The sequence below is a fragment of the Colobus angolensis genome, unplaced genomic scaffold (genome assembly GCF_000951035.1).
Source record: "Colobus angolensis palliatus isolate OR3802 unplaced genomic scaffold, Cang.pa_1.0 Scaffold51, whole genome shotgun sequence".
In the NCBI taxonomy this organism is placed as follows: domain Eukaryota; kingdom Metazoa; phylum Chordata; class Mammalia; order Primates; family Cercopithecidae; genus Colobus; species Colobus angolensis.
The window spans coordinates 10028894-10047324 of NW_012118599.1; the positions used below are offsets into that span (position 1 = coordinate 10028894).

At 39.3% G+C, this 18431-nt stretch overlaps 1 protein-coding gene across 2 annotated transcripts in view; it reads left to right on the plus strand.

Moving 5' to 3' along the window:
* Positions 1–18215, plus strand: part of ADGRF1 (adhesion G protein-coupled receptor F1) — a 42338-nt gene extending 24123 nt beyond the window's left edge. For both annotated transcript variants that reach the window (XM_011960275.1, XM_011960276.1), the window contains 8 exons: positions 1673–1824; positions 3531–3694; positions 6095–6283; positions 7952–9325; positions 10966–11007; positions 12383–12442; positions 16029–16095; positions 17307–18215. In XM_011960275.1, coding sequence (XP_011815665.1) covers positions 1673–1824; positions 3531–3694; positions 6095–6283; positions 7952–9325; positions 10966–11007; positions 12383–12442; positions 16029–16095; positions 17307–17362 — 2104 coding nt within the window. In that variant the 3' untranslated portion in view covers positions 17363–18215. The remainder of the gene's footprint in view (positions 1–1672; positions 1825–3530; positions 3695–6094; positions 6284–7951; positions 9326–10965; positions 11008–12382; positions 12443–16028; positions 16096–17306) is intronic.
* Positions 18216–18431: the final 216 nt, after the last annotated feature.

Below are 18431 nucleotides of genomic sequence, written 5' to 3' on the forward strand. Positions count from 1 at the left end.
CTGACCCAACTTCTCATTGGGCCTAAGTTCTCTTATCTATAAAATGGGAATGATACACTTTATCTCATGAGTTATTATTGCAGGATTGACTTAATATATGTGATCTTGTGCTTTCATGGTTTCAAGCACATCTGTATGCTGATAGATTCTAAATTTATCACTTGAGCTTGGGCACTCCCCTGAACTCCAGACCCAAATATCCAACTGCCTACTTGAAAATCTCCACTTGGTTTTCCAGCTGGCATGTCAAATGTCACATGTCCAAACTGGGAATCCTCTGACTCTCCCCTTCCTAACCTATAACTTATTTTTCCCACTGTCTTCCCTACTTCCATTACAGCAATGCTGTTCTTCCACTGGCAGAGACCCAATCCTTGGAGCCATCCTGTGCTATAATTTCTTTTATTGAGGTATAACTTGCACACAGTTATGTGCTCAAACTTTGTGTACAACTCGAGTAGCTTTGACAAAAGCTTGTGCAAGTCCCTTCCTATGAAGATGGAGCATTCTCACAACCCCAAAAGTTCCCTTGTGTTGCTTTCCAGCCTCTTTCCATGCCATCCCCTCACACCAGACACAACCACTTGTCTGCTTTATATCACCACAGGTTAGTTTAGTCTATTCCAGAACTTCACATAAATGGAAAAATCCAGGTTTTTTTTTTTTTTTGCATGTTGGTTTGTTTCACTCAGCATAATGTCATTGAGATTCATCCTCATTTTTCTATCAGTGGTGGTTCCTTCCTTCTTGTAGTCCAGTAGTACTCTATTGTAAGAATATACAAAAACTTGCTTTTCCATTCCTTGGAATTATTGACTAATTTCTTTCTTTCACACCCCAAATCATCTTTTCCATTAGTAAGTTCTATGGCTCTAGCTCCAAATAAAACCTGAATTTGACCACATGCACAGCTACCCAACTAGTTCAAGCCACGACCAGCTCTTTCCTAACTGGGTTCCCTGTTCCTTGCTGGCTTCCCTTCCATCTGTTTTCTACACAGCAGCCCTTATGGTCTTAAAATATAAATCTTATGATGCCACTACCTTTTAATAAAGAAGAAAACTTTTTAATAAAGAATGAAATCCCAACTCTAATGTCCTATGAGATCTGGCTCCTGGTACCACTCCAATATCATCTCCTGCTATTGTTCCCTTGCTGTTGAATTTCAATCATCCTAGTATTTAAGCTTGTCAAACTCACAGGCATTTTCCTGCCTCAGGACCTTTATGCGTGCTGACATTCCACACCAATGTTCTTTGCATAGCTAGCCTTTTTTTCTTTGCATAGCTGGCCGCAGGCCTCAGCTTCAAAGACCCTCAGCACAAAAAAAGCCTTCACTAACCAGCTTTATTTAATGTGGGGTCCCATAATTATACCTGTATATATATAGACATAATTATACATACATATATATGTAATTGCCTCTGGGAGTGGCAATATCCCAGTGAGCATGGCTAGGTGGAGGGTAAGTATATATACAGATAAATTTATATATATATGTATGTATTTTTGGTGGATACTTGTTTTTTATTTGCCTTGCCTTGTCCACTAGAATGTAAGCTCTGTTTGCTTTATTCCTGTGGACCCAACGCCATGTACACATATCATAGGCCCTGAGTGAATGAACGAATAAGTAGTGAATCTCATTTCTCTTTCCCCATAATCACTGCAGAAATGGAAGCATCGTTGCTGGCTATGAAGTTGTTGGTTCCAGCAGTGCATCTGAACTGCTGTCAGCCATTGAACAGGTTGCCAAGAAGGCTAAGACAGCCCTTCACATGCTGTTTCCATTAGAAGACAGCTCTTTCAGAGTGTTCAGAAAAGGTAATGCTGGATTCCCATCCTCTGCTTAGGTTAAGAGACCCCTTTAATTAGTAGTTCATTTGTGTCCTCAGGAAGTAGATTTGAGACATTTCAATAAAGAATTGTTCTCTAACTGCCTTTCAGCACAAACAGGCAACTGTTTCCCCGCACCCTGCCATGATGAAACTTAACTTCAACTGACTATTTCAAATTCTTGCTAGGTGGAAATCTGATCTGTACCTCTTAGTGTAAACAGTGTGGAGAACTGACTTCCCTGCAGGCTTTGAGGGAAAGGGCTCAGCAATAGTTGACTGGTATACGTGTTGAAAGAGTCCTAAGGCTGACAATATTCCTAAGTCGCAATCCAAGAAATCATGTCTTTAACACATATAAAGACAGACAGACAGACACACACACACACACACACACACACAGTTTTTCTTCAGATATTTATCTTTTCCTTTTACATTCAATCTTACGCCTTTCCTACCAAAATTTGTACCACTCTCGTTCAACATTTATTCAATAAATATTTACTGAGAGTCCAAAGTGTCTACATAGTTAAAATGCAGCAATGGTGAAAACAAACAAAATCTTAACCCTGACTGGGTGTGGTGGCTCACATCTGTAATCCTAGCACTTTGGGAGGCCAGGGTGGGTAGATCATTTGAGGTCAGGAGTTCACGATCAGCTTGGCCAACATGGTGAAACCCTGTCTCTACTAAAAACATAAAAGTTAGCCAGGCCCGGTGCAGTGGCTCACACCTGTAATCCCAGAACTTTGGGAGGCCAAGGCGGGCAGATTGCCTGAGATCAGAAGTTTGAGACCAGCCTGGCCAACATGGTGAAATCCCACCTCTACTAAAAAAAAAAAAAAAAAAAAAAAAAAATTAGCCAGGTGTGGTGGCACACACCTGTAATCCCAGCTACTTGGGAGGCCAAAGCAGGATTCCCTGGGAGTCAAGATCACTCCACTTAACTCCAGCCTGGGTGACAGAGCAAGACTCAGTCAAAATAAATAAATAAATAAATAAATAGCCAGGCATGGTGGTGTGCACCTGTAATCCCAGATACTAGGGAGGCTGAGGCAGGAGAATCACTTGAGCCTGGGAGATAGAGGTTGCAGTGAGCAGAGATCACACCACTGCCCTCCAGCCTGGACAACAAGAGTGAAACTCCATCTCAAAAAAAAAAAAAAAAGAAATCATAGCCCTTGTGGATCTTTTAGTTAATGTCTCTATCTCCTAGCTCCAATCATGGTAAGAATGCATTACTAAGAGCCATCAGCAAGAGTGCCAATTGGTTGCAATGTGAGAAATGCTTAAAGGAGTACAGGTAGGAAGTGCTACTCACATATAACAACTGCCCATCTTTTAACCATATCACTACTGCTTTATTCTATAGTATCTGGAAAATTGTCTGGCTTTCTGATGTTCCTTTAAAGAGTAAAAATATTTCCTGAGAGTGATCACATCATTCCTTATTGTCACCTAATGCTTACTAGTTGATAGCCCATTAAAGGTGATATTGTTGGCACAGATCAGACACCTGGAAGGAGGGGTCAGGAAGCTGGGCATCAAAGACAAACTTCTCCTACTTCTGAATTATGCCTGGATTTCACGTCCAAAAATATGACTTCCAAAACAGTTAAACATGACTCCATGGTGTATATAGGGTGCCAGGATATTCTAGGATCATTTTTCTTTGTTGTTTTCTTTTGTTTCCAGCCCAGTGTAATGACATTGTCTTTGGATTTGGGTCCAAGGATGATGAATATACCCTGCCCTGCAGCAGTGGCTACAGGGGAAGCATCACAGCCAGGTGCCAATCATCTGGGTGGCAGGTCATAAGGGAGACTTGCGTGCTCCCTCAGCTTGAAAAACTAAAGAAGGTGAGGCATTTTCACTTTGTAGACTTGCCCTGGTTTTGAGTTTCAGAGTGGCAATCTCCCAGTTAGCATGGCTAGGTGGAGGGTAAGTATACCTACGTGCATAACTGGCCAGTATGCAAAGAGCAAGGATGACATCAGACCCTGGTGAACCCATAGAGTCATGCATGGGTGATAGCGTCTGGGCAGCAGAGTCTAGGTTGCGGCTCAAAAGACAGAGCTGATAGTTTTCTCAGGCAGAGGTGTTGTGGAGGAGTGTATCAATGTGATGGATGGTAGAGCAGCGACTAAACTGGTCTCAGAAGTTCAGAAGACCTGGGAATTAAAGAGGAGTGAAGGTGTGAGTCATAAGCTAGCAGGCTTCGTACAAGTAAGGATATATCTATATCAGAAATTAGGGCAAGGAGTGGGTCAGACAAAGGTGAACCTTATAAAATGACTGAACTGCAATGGACCTTAAGGGGCATCTGGTTTACCAACCTCATTTTACAGATCAGAAAACAAAAGACCAAGGAGTCAATAGTTCCTTTGGTAGCAATAGTTTTGAATTAGAAGCATGGTCACCTGACTCCCAGTCCAGTGCTGTATTAGTCTGTTCTCACATTGTTATAAAGAACTACCAGAGACTGGGTAGTTTATAAAGAAAAAGAGGTTTGACTCACCGTTGTGCAGGATGTACAGAAGGTGTATCTGGGGAGGCCTCAGGCGAAAGGGAAATAAGCACATCCTCATATGGTGACAGGACAGAGAGAGAGAGAGAGAGAGAGAGAAAGAGAGAGCGAGAGAATGGGGGAGGTGCTACACACTTTTAAACAACCAGTTCCTGTGAGAACTGTACCATGAAACAGCATGTGGGGGATGGTGCTAAACGGTTAGAAACCACCTCCACGATCCAATCATCTCCCACCAGGACCCACCTCCAACACTGGGAATTATAACTTGACATAAGATTTGGGTGGGGATACACAGCAAAACCATATCAGGTGCTATGCCCTCCACATGATGCTCTCTTAGGAAGCTTCAAGTATTAAGACAAGGAAGATAGAAAGAAGGAAATAAATATCTAGAAATCAGAAGAACTCAAGTCACAGAAAAGAAAGACCCCAAGACCAGTTCACAGATACTGTTCAGCAAGTAGATTTCCATATTGAGCAGAACTTCTATTCCAACCAGAGACCTTGCTGCTGTTGATGCAATAAAAACACCCCAGAATGGTATTCATCGGAGGATTGTGGAATGTTTACTTCTTCCTTTCTAGATCTCAGTTTCCTCATCTGTAAACTGGGAAAGGGGATTAGATTAGCTAGCTTCTGGGATGTCTTCTTGCTTTTGCCTTCATTGCCTCAATTCTGGACATGAGCAATAGTTGAGACTAGTTCGCTCCAGGCAGATCCCAGGTGCCTTGAACAGAAAACGGCATTGTCAGTTGAGAAGAACAAGAAGGAAAACGGGGGGCACTTGGGCTCCTGAGTGGACTTATGTTGAGTGGAAGGGGACAACCCTTCTTTGTTGCTTTCCAAATTAGCCTAGTGTAGTAGAAGCAGATGGGAGCTTCAAGAAAGAAGTAAAACTCCAAATCTAGGGCTGGGTGTGGTGGCTCACGCCTGTAATCCTAGCACTTTGGAAGTCCGAGGTGGGCAGATCACAAGGTCAAGAATTCAAGACCAGCTTGGCCAACATGGTGAAATCCCATCTTTACTAAGAATACAAAAACAATTATCTGGGCATGCATGCCTGTAATCCCAGCTACTCGGGGGGCTGAGGCAGGAGAATCTCTTGAACCCAGGAGGCAGAGGTTGCAGTGAGCTGAGATCGCACCACTGTACTCCAGCCTGGGTGACAGAGCAAGACTCCGTCACAAAAAAACAAAAAGAAAAAACTCCAAATCTTGTGACAAAATGGGGGCTGGCACAAGCCCAGTAGTCAAATCTCCATGTATGTTTCTCTCTTTTCCCATCTTACAAAGCATTCTCAGTGTAGTGTGGTGAACATAACACAGGATTAGTACCTACTCTAACATTTCCAGCTGAGTGCTCTTTGGAAGGTCATTAAATCTCATTGAACATGAGTTTCTGTATAATTAGGATAATAATTTATATTAAAATGATTTTTAGTAAATATTTTCAAGTTTCAGTTTCCTTAGCTATAAAATGAAAATAATAATGGTGCCTCCCTCAAAGGATGTTGAAAGAATTCAATCAATGAATCCCTGGTAAAGCATCTAGTACAATGTCTAAAATATAGAAATCACTGAATAACAGCCTTTGTTACTATTGTTATGTAACTATCCTACATTACAACACACCATACAAATGTTAATTCTATATGGCCAAGATATTTGATTTAAATTTGATAAAACACAGCATGTCATTTTTTCTAGAATGTAATCATTTTTGCTTCTAGAATTTCAGTATGATTGCAGGCAATGCCACTGAGGCAGCTGTGTCATCCTTGGTGCAAAATCTTTCCATCATCATTCGGCAAAGCCCATCAACCACAGCGGGGAATCTGGCTTCGGTGGTGTCGATTCTGAGCGATATTTCATCTCTGTCACTGGCCAGCCATTTCAGGGTGTCCAATTCAACAATGGAGGTATGGTCTGCCTATGCTTAGGGGTCACTTGTAGGAATGGCAAAGCCTTAAAGATGAGGAACTATTGGAAAAGAGAGAAAGCCATGTAAGAGTCCTTATGTGAACTTTACTGCGTCTTCTGAGGTATACAAGGAACTCGGGATCAATTGTGTGGGTTCAAAGGAAGACGGAGCTGCTCTTATGCAGGTTACCTGGGCAGCACCTGGCTTAGAGGAGAGGGTGAGTTTTGCACTATGTGCCACAGACACCGACTTTTCAACATGTTTGCAGTCTTTAATTTTTCTTTCCTGTGGCCACAAGCTCAGACTTGAACAGTGTATATTTTAAGAACTCCCTTCATAACAACTTCTCTTAACTGAAGAATTTATGGTTTATTGGATATTTAAAGATTAACTTGCAAATTACATAAATGATACTTGGTCACTATAGGAAGTGCAAATAAGCAAAAAGAAAAATAAATTATCTGTAGCCTGGTCACTTTAAAATAGACACTGCTTACATTATAGGTATCACCTCGGTACCTAGAAGAATGACAAGTGATATATAGCATGTGATCAATAAATATTTGTTCAATAAATATCCTTCCAAACATTTTGGATGTGTACATTTTATATGTTAAAGGATATAATGTTTTACAAAATTGGATTATATAATGTATGTTAAATAATCACACAATAGTACTTAACTATATATGATTAAAATTGTTTCAGAAGTGACACTAAATATCAGTAAGTTAAACTCCCTGAGTTAAAGAAAAGATACTCTAATTTGTTTTTTTTAAACCTGACCACATGTTGTTTACAAGAGATCAACTGAAACAAAATGACACAAAAATGCTAAAAATAAAATGAAGAGTGAAAACAAAGCAGACAAACACAAAGCAAAAGAAAACAGTTTTCTAGGGGCAGTAGAAGTAGAACAATCATGGGATTCTGGGCTAGAAGGCAGAGAGGGCTGGGTCAGGGTAAGACTCACTTGGAGTGACAGATGCTTGCGACAGAATGTCTGGGAGCCGGCCCCATAAACAAGAGAAGAGGTTCTTTGGGAAAAAGTAACAACTTCCAAGGATTTGCTTGGAAAATAAATCTCTCAAGCTAAGACTGACCCTTAAAACCCATGACAGTTCAATGTGTGGGTCCAGACTTTAAAAATTGTTTTGCCTTATGCAGTAGGAAACAAGAAACATAACAACTGTAGAAAACAAGAAACCTAAAAATGTGAGCATCTCTTATGTGAGTTTTGAACTTCTGGTGTTAGCAGAACAAACGTAATATGGGAAAGCAGTACAAGGTAGTGTCTGCATCTTTGAGCCTCAGCCTGAATAGCAGTGCAGTCATTTTTGCCATCTCAGGGAGGAGAAAATGCACATTACGTGTGCGGCTGAAATTGCAGGATGCTTTCTCATTCGTCCTGAAGCCCTAGTGCATTTACAAATGCTCTGGGGTGATCACCCTGGAACTTACATGATTCTGCTGACCCAAGATTTTGCCCAAAGCTTCTACTGTACAGAAGAACTGAGCTAAATTTGATTGATGAGTTTTAATGTGGTTTGTGACTGAGCCAATTCTCTGGGCATTTTTCCTGTAATTAATGCTAATTACTATCCACTGCTAGTCCTCTTATCTGTTTATTCAAAAACACAAACCGACTTTCATCCTTGCATTTCAGGATGTCATCAATATAGCTGACAATATCCTTAATTCAGCCTTAGTAACCAACTGGACAGTCTTACTGCAGGAAGAAAAGCATGCCAGCTCACGGTTACTACAGACATTGGAAAACATCAGCACTCTGGTGCCTCCGACAGCTCTTCCTCTGAATTTTCCTCGGAAATTCATTAACTGGAAAGGGATTCCAGTGACCAAAAGCCAACCCAAAACGGATTACAGCTATCAGATTGAAATATTTCCCCAAAATTCAAGTATTCCCATCAGAGGCCGTGTGTTAATTTGGAAAGACCAATTCCAGAGATCCCTTCCAGAAACTATTATCAGCATGGCCTCGTTGACTTTGGGGAACATTCTACCCATTTCCAAAAATGGAAATGCTCAGGTCAATGGACCTGTGATATCCACAGTTATTCAAAACTATTCCGTAGATGAAGTTTTCCTATATTTTTCCAAGATAGAGTCAAACCTGAGCCAGCCTCGTTGTGTGTTTTGGGATTTCAGTCATTTGCAGTGGAACAATGCAGGCTGCCACCTAGTGAATGAAACTCCAGACACCGTGGTGTGCCGATGTACTCACTTGACCTCCTTCTCCATGTTGATGTCACCTTTTGTCCCCCCTACGATCCTCCCTGTGGTAAAATGGATCACCTATGTGGGACTGGGTATCTCCATTGGAAGTCTCATCTTATGCCTGATCATCGAGGCTCTGTTTTGGAAGCAGATTAAGAAAAGCCAAACCTCTCACACACGTCATATTTGCATGGTGAACATAGCCCTGTCCCTGTTGATTGCTGATATCTGGTTTATTGTTGGTGCCACAGTGGATGCCATGGTGAACTCTTCTGGAGTCTGTACAGCTGCTGTGTTCTTTACACACGTCTTCTACCTCTCTTTGTTCTTCTGGATGCTCATGCTTGGCATCCTGCTGGCTTACCGAATCATCCTCGTGTTCCACCACATGGCCCGGCATTTGATGGTGGCTGTCGGATTTTGCCTGGGTTATGGGTGCCCTCTCATTATATCTGTTATTACCATTGCTGTCACACAACCTAGCAATACCTACACAAGGAAAGATGTGTGTTGGCTTAACTGGTCCAATCGAAGCAAACCACTCCTGGCTTTTGTTGTCCCTGCACTGGCTATTGTGGCTGTGAACTTCCTTGTGGTGCTGCTAGTTCTCACAAAGCTCTGGAGGCCGGCTGTTGGAGAAAGACTGAGTCGGGATGACAGGGCCACCATCGTCCGCATGGGGAAGAGCCTCCTCATTCTGACCCCTCTGCTAGGGCTCACCTGGGGCTTTGGAATAGGAACACTAGTGGACAACCAGAATCCGGCTTGGCATGTTATTTTTGCTTTACTCAATGCATTACAGGTGAGAACAATAACAATAACCTATTGTAATTGGAATAAGTAGAGAACTCAGATAGATAAAACCACTCTGGAGATTATCTCATCTCCCTGCCTCCAGCAAGACCATCAGAAAAACTGCATGGAAACAATAAATAGAAAAACATTCTGTTTCTTACTTAGTTGCTATCATACTGAAGCAGAATATTGGATTTCTTCAGTAACCCATTACAGGGCTTTAAATCTGTTGGAGTTCTTATGACAAATAATCTCTCTTGCTGCTGACTCAGTTCTCTTTCTCTTATGCAGAACTCTGGGAAAAAAATAAACAGAGAAAGGGAAATATATTATAAGTACTTATTGACTCTGAATGGTGCAAAGGAATTTCCTAGGGTGCAATTGAGAAGGAGCTAGCAAAATGCAACCAGTAGCCTGTTTTTGTAAATAAAGTTTTATTGGAATACAGCCATGCTTATTTATGTACATATGGTCTATGGCTGCTTTCACTGCAATGGCAGAGTTGAGTAGTTGCAAAAGGAACTGTATAACCCACAAAGCCTAAAGTACTTACCACCTGACTCATCACAAAAAAAGTTTGCTAATCTCTGCTACAAAGAATGGGTTTTTACTTGGCACAGTCAGAGAGTGTTCAGAGAGGAGGTAGACAAAGTAATCATTAGGTTTTGATGAATCTGGGTGACAGCCTTCGATCCCAGTTCAGTGAAGGTTTTGTTGGACCACATCAGACAATGACTCAGGGAAGTGGTAGTTAAATGTTTGAGCTCTAGAGTTAAATAGGTCTGGGCTCAAACACATCACTTTACAAACTGTTTGACTTCTAGCACATTGCTTAATCTTTCTGTCTCTCAATTCTCTAGTCTTTTAAATAGAGATAATAATACATCACAAAATAAATATGAGGGTTAAATGAGATAATTTAGCACTTGTCGCATTGTCTGGCACATAACAAATACTCAATAGGTGTTTCCTAAAACTAGTTGGTTCTCCGTCTATTCAGCAGCCAGTGAACAGTCAGGTACTAGTATGGAAGGCAATCGTAGAGCATGCCCCTAGCAGTGACAAGTTTAGGGAGCGCCTGTTGGGGAGCAGGAGTACAGTCTCATGGTGATATACTGTCTGAACAAGCACCAACTGAAGGAGCTATGCCTGAGAAAAGGAATTCAAGGTCCACCAAAACATTTACCAAGGGTTCCCCAAGACCTGTACTGGAAGGAAAGGGTGCTGATATAGGTCAAATCCCTCCACTTGGCCATAGGATTGGATCTCTGTGCCTACTGCCATCATAGATGCTTAGACATTAAATGCCTGGTCTAAAGAAAGACTAAGATACAGACACAAAAGGATGCTATTTGTTTTCGGTTGGGATGGTACAATAGGGGAGAATGAAGCTCCACATGCAAACTTCATTCACCAGGTCATTTGCTTATTTAGACATCAACAAAAATTTTTTTTGAGTACTTTGCATAGTGTCATGCACTTATGGAGGCCACACGGTGTTCTTGCTTTCAAGTAGACTATAGTCTCTTAGGGAGACAGTCTCTTAAGAAAACAGTTTCAATGTGGGGTGAATAGTGTTACATATAAATGCTTTCTTTTTTGGAAAAGAAAAATACAATACATGTGATTTATTCCTTTTTTTTTAAGGGATTTTTTATCTTATGCTTTGGAATACTCTTGGACTGTAAGGTATGTGCATGTATTTTTCTCATTAACCCCTAACCCAGATATCTTAGGTCCCTCCCCTTTGTTCTGAGGCCTTTATTCATGTAATAAGAGGTTGGACTATGGGTACTTTTGTAGTAAAATTCTGTGCTTTTAGAGAGGTCAGGCTCAGTCAGAAAACAAAGGAACTAAGCAGTCACTGCTGATAAAGCTGTACAGAACTAATCAAACATGTAATGTAAACGTTGTTGGTAAAAAGGGGAATTCTTTTTGTCTTCGACTTTTCTAATTTAAATTATGGTATGGCAGTAATTCCATAGCAAAATTGCTTTGCTAAGAGGTGAATTCTCTTTTGTTCTTTCAATTAGTCTACCCATTTATTTAGAATATGCTGAAAGATATATCTACTGCTATAATTGTAGAGTTTTAAACAGTAAATGCTAGTAGCCTCTCACAGACTATTATTTTAAGTGAAGTAACTCAGGAATGGAAAACTAAACATCATATATTTTCACTCATATGTGGGAGATAAGCTTTGAGGATGCAAAGACATGAAAATGACACAACGGACTTTGCAGACTCAGGGGAAAAGAGTGGGAATTGGGTGAGGGATAAAAGACTACAAATTGGGTGCAGTATATACTGCTCAGGTGATGGGTGCATCAGAATCTCACAAATAACCACTAAAGAACTCACTTATGTAACCAAAACCACTTGTTCCCCAATAACCTATGGAAATAAAAATATTTTTAAAAGTAAAGTATACTGTTAAAGAAAAATAAACAAATAAATAGCCTCTCACATTAAATAAAATTCCCAGTGAAGAACAGTGAGTTTAAGTGAAAGATAATAGAAAAAAAATTTTAAATATGCTTGCTTCATAAACCCAAGCATTAAACAATTCTGTTGGGAGAGGTGAAGGCAGTAAACTAATAGATGTACAGTCTTTGGTTTAATAAGAAAATAAAAATATTTTATAATTAGCAAAATTGTTGCTAATTATAGGAACAATTTTGCACATGAACAACCCCTATCTACAAAGAAGCAATTTGCTGTTCTTAATTGTACTAAATAATTGCCTTGTCTTACCATTCATGTGGTTAGGAAACCGTTCACTTCACTTCAAAGATACACTTCAATTTAGTAATTATTGCCAACTACTAACGTCTAAAATCTGAATGAGTATGGCATTTGGTACTGTTGTTCTTTGTTGAATTCTGGTTTTGTTTATAGGTAAAGAGATGAAGAAAATAATCTTTCTGCCAGATATCCATTCATGGCCTACTAAGTGCTTCTAGGATAATACTATTAAATAATAATTTCAACCTGCAGTTATTCTTGATTTGTCTGCATATGATTGTATGTGTATCTCCTCAATATTTCTTTGTTATCCTTATAGCTGCGACAACTTCTATTCACCAAGTTGTCTGCCTTAAGTTCTTGGAAGCAAACAGAAAAGGTAATTATCTCCTACTGCCATGAATCTAATACATGAAGTTCCAGTTTTGCATTCTTCTATTTATACAGTCTTGCTGCCAGTCAACTTCTGTGTAAACCCCTTGAATTTCTTTCACCATGATATTCCTGGTATCCTGGAGCCTGGCACGTGAATGACAGTAGAGTGGTTGAGTGAATGAATGTTTAAATGAATGACTGTGAAGTCATGGAAACTAACAAGGATGCTTAAGTATGAAGGTCTGTGGGTGTTTGTGAGTGAACGCTTTTGAACAATGGCATTTACTTTAGTCTGACTTGCTTGTCAGTATTTAGAATTAGCAAGGCCCTTTTCTTCATCCAATTTTCCGAACCTTCTGTAAACCATTTTTCCTTCTCTAGAAAGATAAAGGGGGAGATCTTGGTTACATTCTTGTCTTTAAATTTTGTTAACCTCTAATATATAAAATTATTATGTATTAATAATTTTCTTTTTTTAGGCTGGTATCACTGATTCTGTTATTTGCAATCTTAGCTCTTAAGTCTACAAACTGACAAGTTTTTAAGGAAATGGAGGATTTCTGTGTCATTGTTTGCCATAAAAGTATAATCCATATGAGGATAGTATATTTAGAAACAAAAGTACTTGAACACATATTTTGTGTTTTCAATGTTATTTAGACTTTTGGTTTTCAGCAAGGCACTGAGGGCCTTTCAGAAAGAGTTCTAAAGCAGAGAATTTCTGTATTTTATAAAAGTCAACTGACTTAACTGCATCCAAACCTATATGGGTATTTAGAGATTTTTATAAGTGACAATATAACTTTTTGAAATAAAAATCAATAAGGAAATTTTCCTCTGGCATTAAAAAATCTTCCTTGGTCTGCATTTTTCAGTAGACAGCACTGCTGTGAATTAGGGATCACTAGCCCATGAGCAGGTGGACCAGTCCTGCCCTTGCATTTCTGACTCTGTAACCAATTGACGTGTGATCTTAGGAAAGTCACTTCGTCTCTTGAGTTTCAATTTTCTCAAATGTAGAAAACAAATGTTGGACTAGTTATTCAAAGCAGAAGTTCTCACATTCTGGGATTTAGATTTTATGTCTGGGAGAACTAAAAATCACTCGAACCAGAAGTTGTGAAACTAATGAGTCATTATCTACACTTACGAAAAGGAGAAAATTATAGCACATGTGACTACATCAGAGTAAAAGCCTTTAGTGAATATAATGAGACAGGACACTCCCCACTCTGCAAAGCAGAAAGTCAAAATTTTTCTCTTTTGAAAACCAAAGGAAAAATACTCCCAAGTAAAATAAAACAAAAGCAAAAGCAAGAATGCCTGACGGTTTCTCTCTGTTTCTAATATCAAGCACTAACACTTCTCAGAAGGCAGCAGTGGTCAGTGAGGGCTTTTGCTGTGTCTGTATTAGTACCTTCTCCTCAATTTTACTTCCAAATTAGATGATAAAAATGAAATTTTTGTTTCTGGTTAGGTGGCTCACTTGTTTTAAAACAAATATACATTTTTTTCAAGAAGAAAATATGTGCATTCATAATTTTCTTAGAGAGTTTGAATGAAAAAGCAGGACCCCAAGGACCCCAGATGATAGATGATGAGAAAGAGATAACACTTTATGAATATTCCTGCCAAGAAACTCGCTGGTGAGCAAAATCAGCGAGAGTGGTAACCAGACGTAGACCCAGGACAGTAGTGACAGGCTACAGTTGAAGTTGCCAGGATGTGACAAGTTCGTATGTTGGGAGGGGTGAGCCAGTGAAGACAGACTCTGAAAAATGAGAGAGAGAGAGAGGATAATGGGCAGAGGAAGATAATGGGCAGAAGAGGACTTCTGGGAAGACAGAGGGAATGGCTGGATTGAAGATGGAGGGATTAGCTGCTTGGCTTGGCACAGGAAGTACCATACTGATGCAGGAGGAGCAACATGAATAGATTGGGATTCTAACTGAAAAAGTATCTGAGACAGGTCTCAATCAATTTAGAAGTTTATTTGCCAAAGTTCAGGATCATGAGCCATGACACAGCCTCAGGAGGTTCTGAGAATGTCTGCCCAAGATGGTCGGATTACAGCTTGATTTTATACATTTTAGGGAGACATAAACATCAGTCAGTACATGTGAGGTATATGAGGTATATATTGGTTCAGTCTGGAAAGATGGGACAACTTGAAGTAGGGGCAGGAGGGCTTCCACGTCATAGGTGGATTCAAAGATTTTCTCATTGGCAATTGGTTGAAAGAGTTAGGTGAGACTATGATAGTTGACTGAAGGGAATGAAAGAGGAGCCAGCAATAGTCTCAGCAAAGACCATCCTTCAAGCCACAGCACATTGTATGGACCCCAAATCCTCTCCATGCTCAGGCCCCTGTCTTGACCCTCCATTGTCCCTAGGCATGTTCTCTGTAACTCTTCTCCAAGACACAGACTCTGGTGGCCTTGACAGAACCCCCTCCACAAAGAATAGATTTACAGACCTATATCTGACTTCCAGTAACTCAGAGCCTGTTATTTGGCCAACTGCTTTGACCCATATAACTTCATAAACCTGAAGAGGCTGCTTCTTCTCAGACCACAGGGAAGCATGTTAAGTATGTTGCAACCTAAGATTCCTATCTCCAAATGGTACAGGATGCAATTTTAAGTGCCATGATCCCTGACCTTAGGATATTTTTTAAGGGTTATAGCATTAAATGTTTTCTGAATCCTGAATTCCAGAAAATTAATTATTTTGCTTTGAAAATTTCAAATCTTTTTAATTCTTATTTTTGTGGCTTATTTTTTTCAGAGCTCAGTGTGACTTAATACCAGTGAAAATTGAAAAACTATCACTGGTCTATCTACTGAATATGATAAGAGCATGTTTTTCCCACCTTGGTTTGGTTTCCTCATGGCATAGACTGTAGCAGGGAATGAAACTTTTCCCTTCCAATATTCCCAGTGCCTAGAACAGCATCTGGCACACAAAGGCATTCAATATGAGATGGTAAATTAATGGACAAATGAATGATGAACTAATGAGTGGAATAATATATAATGTATGTAAACACTTATATCTTTCCCATTAAGTACATGCTTTTTGTTTCAAATATTTTACTTAATTTGATAATTCAGCTTTTAAATTATTGAACTCTATATAGCCTCTGTAATAATGACCAAAGTGTCATTCACAAGTAGGTTTGAGAGCTAAGATGAGCAAGAGCAAACCAAAGCTTTATTGGGAACCATTTTTAGTAGGAGCACTGTTTTTCCTTCATGAATTTATCTTCTGGTAACAAATGTGATCCAAAGAAATGTAAGCATAGACATGAAAAGGGATAATGCCACCTTTAAAGCTGTTTTTTAGTTTGTTGTTAGAAGTTGCAAAAATATACAGGAACACAATATTCACTTGGAAATAAATTTTTAGGCATTTAAAATAGATTAAAGCAGAAGAAAGTGAGAAAGTAACCATTCTAAATTCTTGAAAAGAGAATAATACCTATGAAAATGGAATAAAGAATCATTAATGACATCAGGAAGTCAGGAAATACAGACCAACAGTAAAAGAATGCTGTTAACATCCAAATAATTCATTTTTCTTTTGTGCAGCAAAACTCATCAGATTTATCTGCCAAATCCAAATTCTCAAATCCTTTCAACCCACTGAAAAACAAAGGTGAGTTACTGTTAAACAAAAGATTATAAAAGGTGTGAAAAGAGAATATGAGTATATCATATGAAGAAACTTCAATGGCAACATCTAAGAAACTGATGCGAGAAGTGTGGGATTATCAGCCAGCCATGTTTTCAGAGTTCATCTGGGCTGTGCTCAGGGCTGACGGAACAATGTAGGTGACTTGATGCTCATGGAGAACCAGAGAGTATCTTTATGTAAGGTAATCACAAATTATCTCTATTTCCCCAGTTTGACATTGTATAAATCTGTGGCATTGATCATTGAGGCCTTGAGGGGAAGGAGTATGGTTAGACTAACACCATTTATGTCCTTACTGGAGAATCGCCCCTTTGTGCCAGCTGCCAAGCAGTGGGCATGTGGCCAGGTGCTTGTGCCCTGATGTTGCACATGTCCTCCTCTCTAAAATGCCCCTGGGCAGGAAGGGGCCACACCTACTAAGAGTGAAAGAGCACTGTCTCCTCCACCTGTGACATGCTTTGGCCCTATGTTCATTGACTGGCGTTTACTAAAGTCTGTACTATTCAGCAACTGCAAGACCAGTGTTTAAACATTGCAAGTAGTCACAGCATTCTTGGAGGAGAGAGAAGGTTGGAACATGGAAGTGGAGGAGGAGACACTGCCTTACAAGTTAAGTTGAAATCATACTTAAGAGTTCAAGTCCCATTTCACATTCAGTTATATTAATGTCATCATTAATGTAGGAAAATGGGAAACTCATTTTATATTCTCATTTAAATTATTCAAATTCCAGATAAAATTCAAGTGTCTGGAGAATGTGCTTGTCCCAGACCCTTGGGTTCTGTTGTCATTAACACCAGTTAGCTTGAGTGCTTTTTATAAGTCTCTACATTTTGGGGGCATTTGCTCCTCACCTATAAAATAAAAAGCTAAGAGATTACTAAGATTCTTCCAGCAATAACATATTGTGATCTCAATCTACTTTATATCATTTCCCAGCAATATTTGAAAAACATGATATTTCTCAAATAACAGACACTTGACAAATGCAAGCTTCTGGGGTGTCGGTGAAATGCTATTTCTCCCCACCAAACACATTTTTTTGTCTTTCCCTAGAATCTTTTTGAAACTGTTCCTAGTTGTAAAATAATCCACAGGCTAATTTTCATTTTGGTCTCATGCTTGATTTCAACAGAGTAGCAATAATTATTATCCTCTTTTTTCTCCTTCAGGCCATTATGCATTTTCTCATACTGGAGATTCCTCCAATGTCATCATGCTAACTTAGTTCTTCTCAACTGAATAAGGCAAGGAACCATAAAATCAAGAAAAAATTTTCAAAACAACTTGACATTTAGAGATAAATGTCAATGAAGAAATTATGCTCAGTATTCGATCGGGTTTTCTGATTTAAGGGTCTGGGAATAAAACAAGAATGTCTCAGTGGTTTCATTACTGCTCCCTTTTGTCTTCAATTAAATGAAAAGAAGATTTATTTCCATGTGATTTGATTCAAAGAAAGTGCTCTTTAAGTGCAGAAAAGCAGGTTTTGTTGGAAATTGTATCAGTTGTACCTTGACCATAAAATATGGTTTCTGTTTTCATAAAGCAGCACTATTCACATGGCATTTCCAATAATCTGGATTGAAGTCAGAAAATTTTATGAAATAGTTTTAGATAAATTAATAGGCCATGTTTATTTTCTTGTTAAAAGGTTACTGGTTGGTTGGGGGTGGGAAAAATCTATTAGTGCAAATTTCCTAGAGAAAAAATCATTTCTCTTTCAAATCTTCTAGTTGAATTTTATGTTTGCTTTTGCTTTTTAGGTTCTATCACTTAACACTGAAAGTTATTCAGAAATAAAATGAAAACTTCCATTTCAGATAGCTTTGTAACCATTTATCAGAAAATATAATAATGTGACTTGATATATAATGTGGCATTTTTCAGTTTACAAGGCACTTTCATCTGGTCCCACACCCTGCAAACCGAAGTGTCAAGGCAGACCTAGTGCAGAGATGAGGGCATGGGGGCTCAGAGAGGTAAAGTGACTTGCCAAAGATTGTGAAGTCAGTTAAGGGGAATCTGGGGAATTTTGTCTCCCAGACCATTTCTACAGCCAATAAAAGCCTTGAAAATTACCTACGGCTCTAGTAAATCTTTATGAGGTCAGTTACACAGTTCACCACTCCCAGAATTCTATGTAAGAGAGAAATTAAGGTAGAATTTGGTGGTCAGCTTCCAGGGAGGTACCTTAAAACATCCTTATTTTCTTTCATAGTACACCATAGGCACTTTGTGGAAGTTATTTTCTTGTATGGCCAGTGCCACTTTTGGATGACATACAGAGCAGCAGG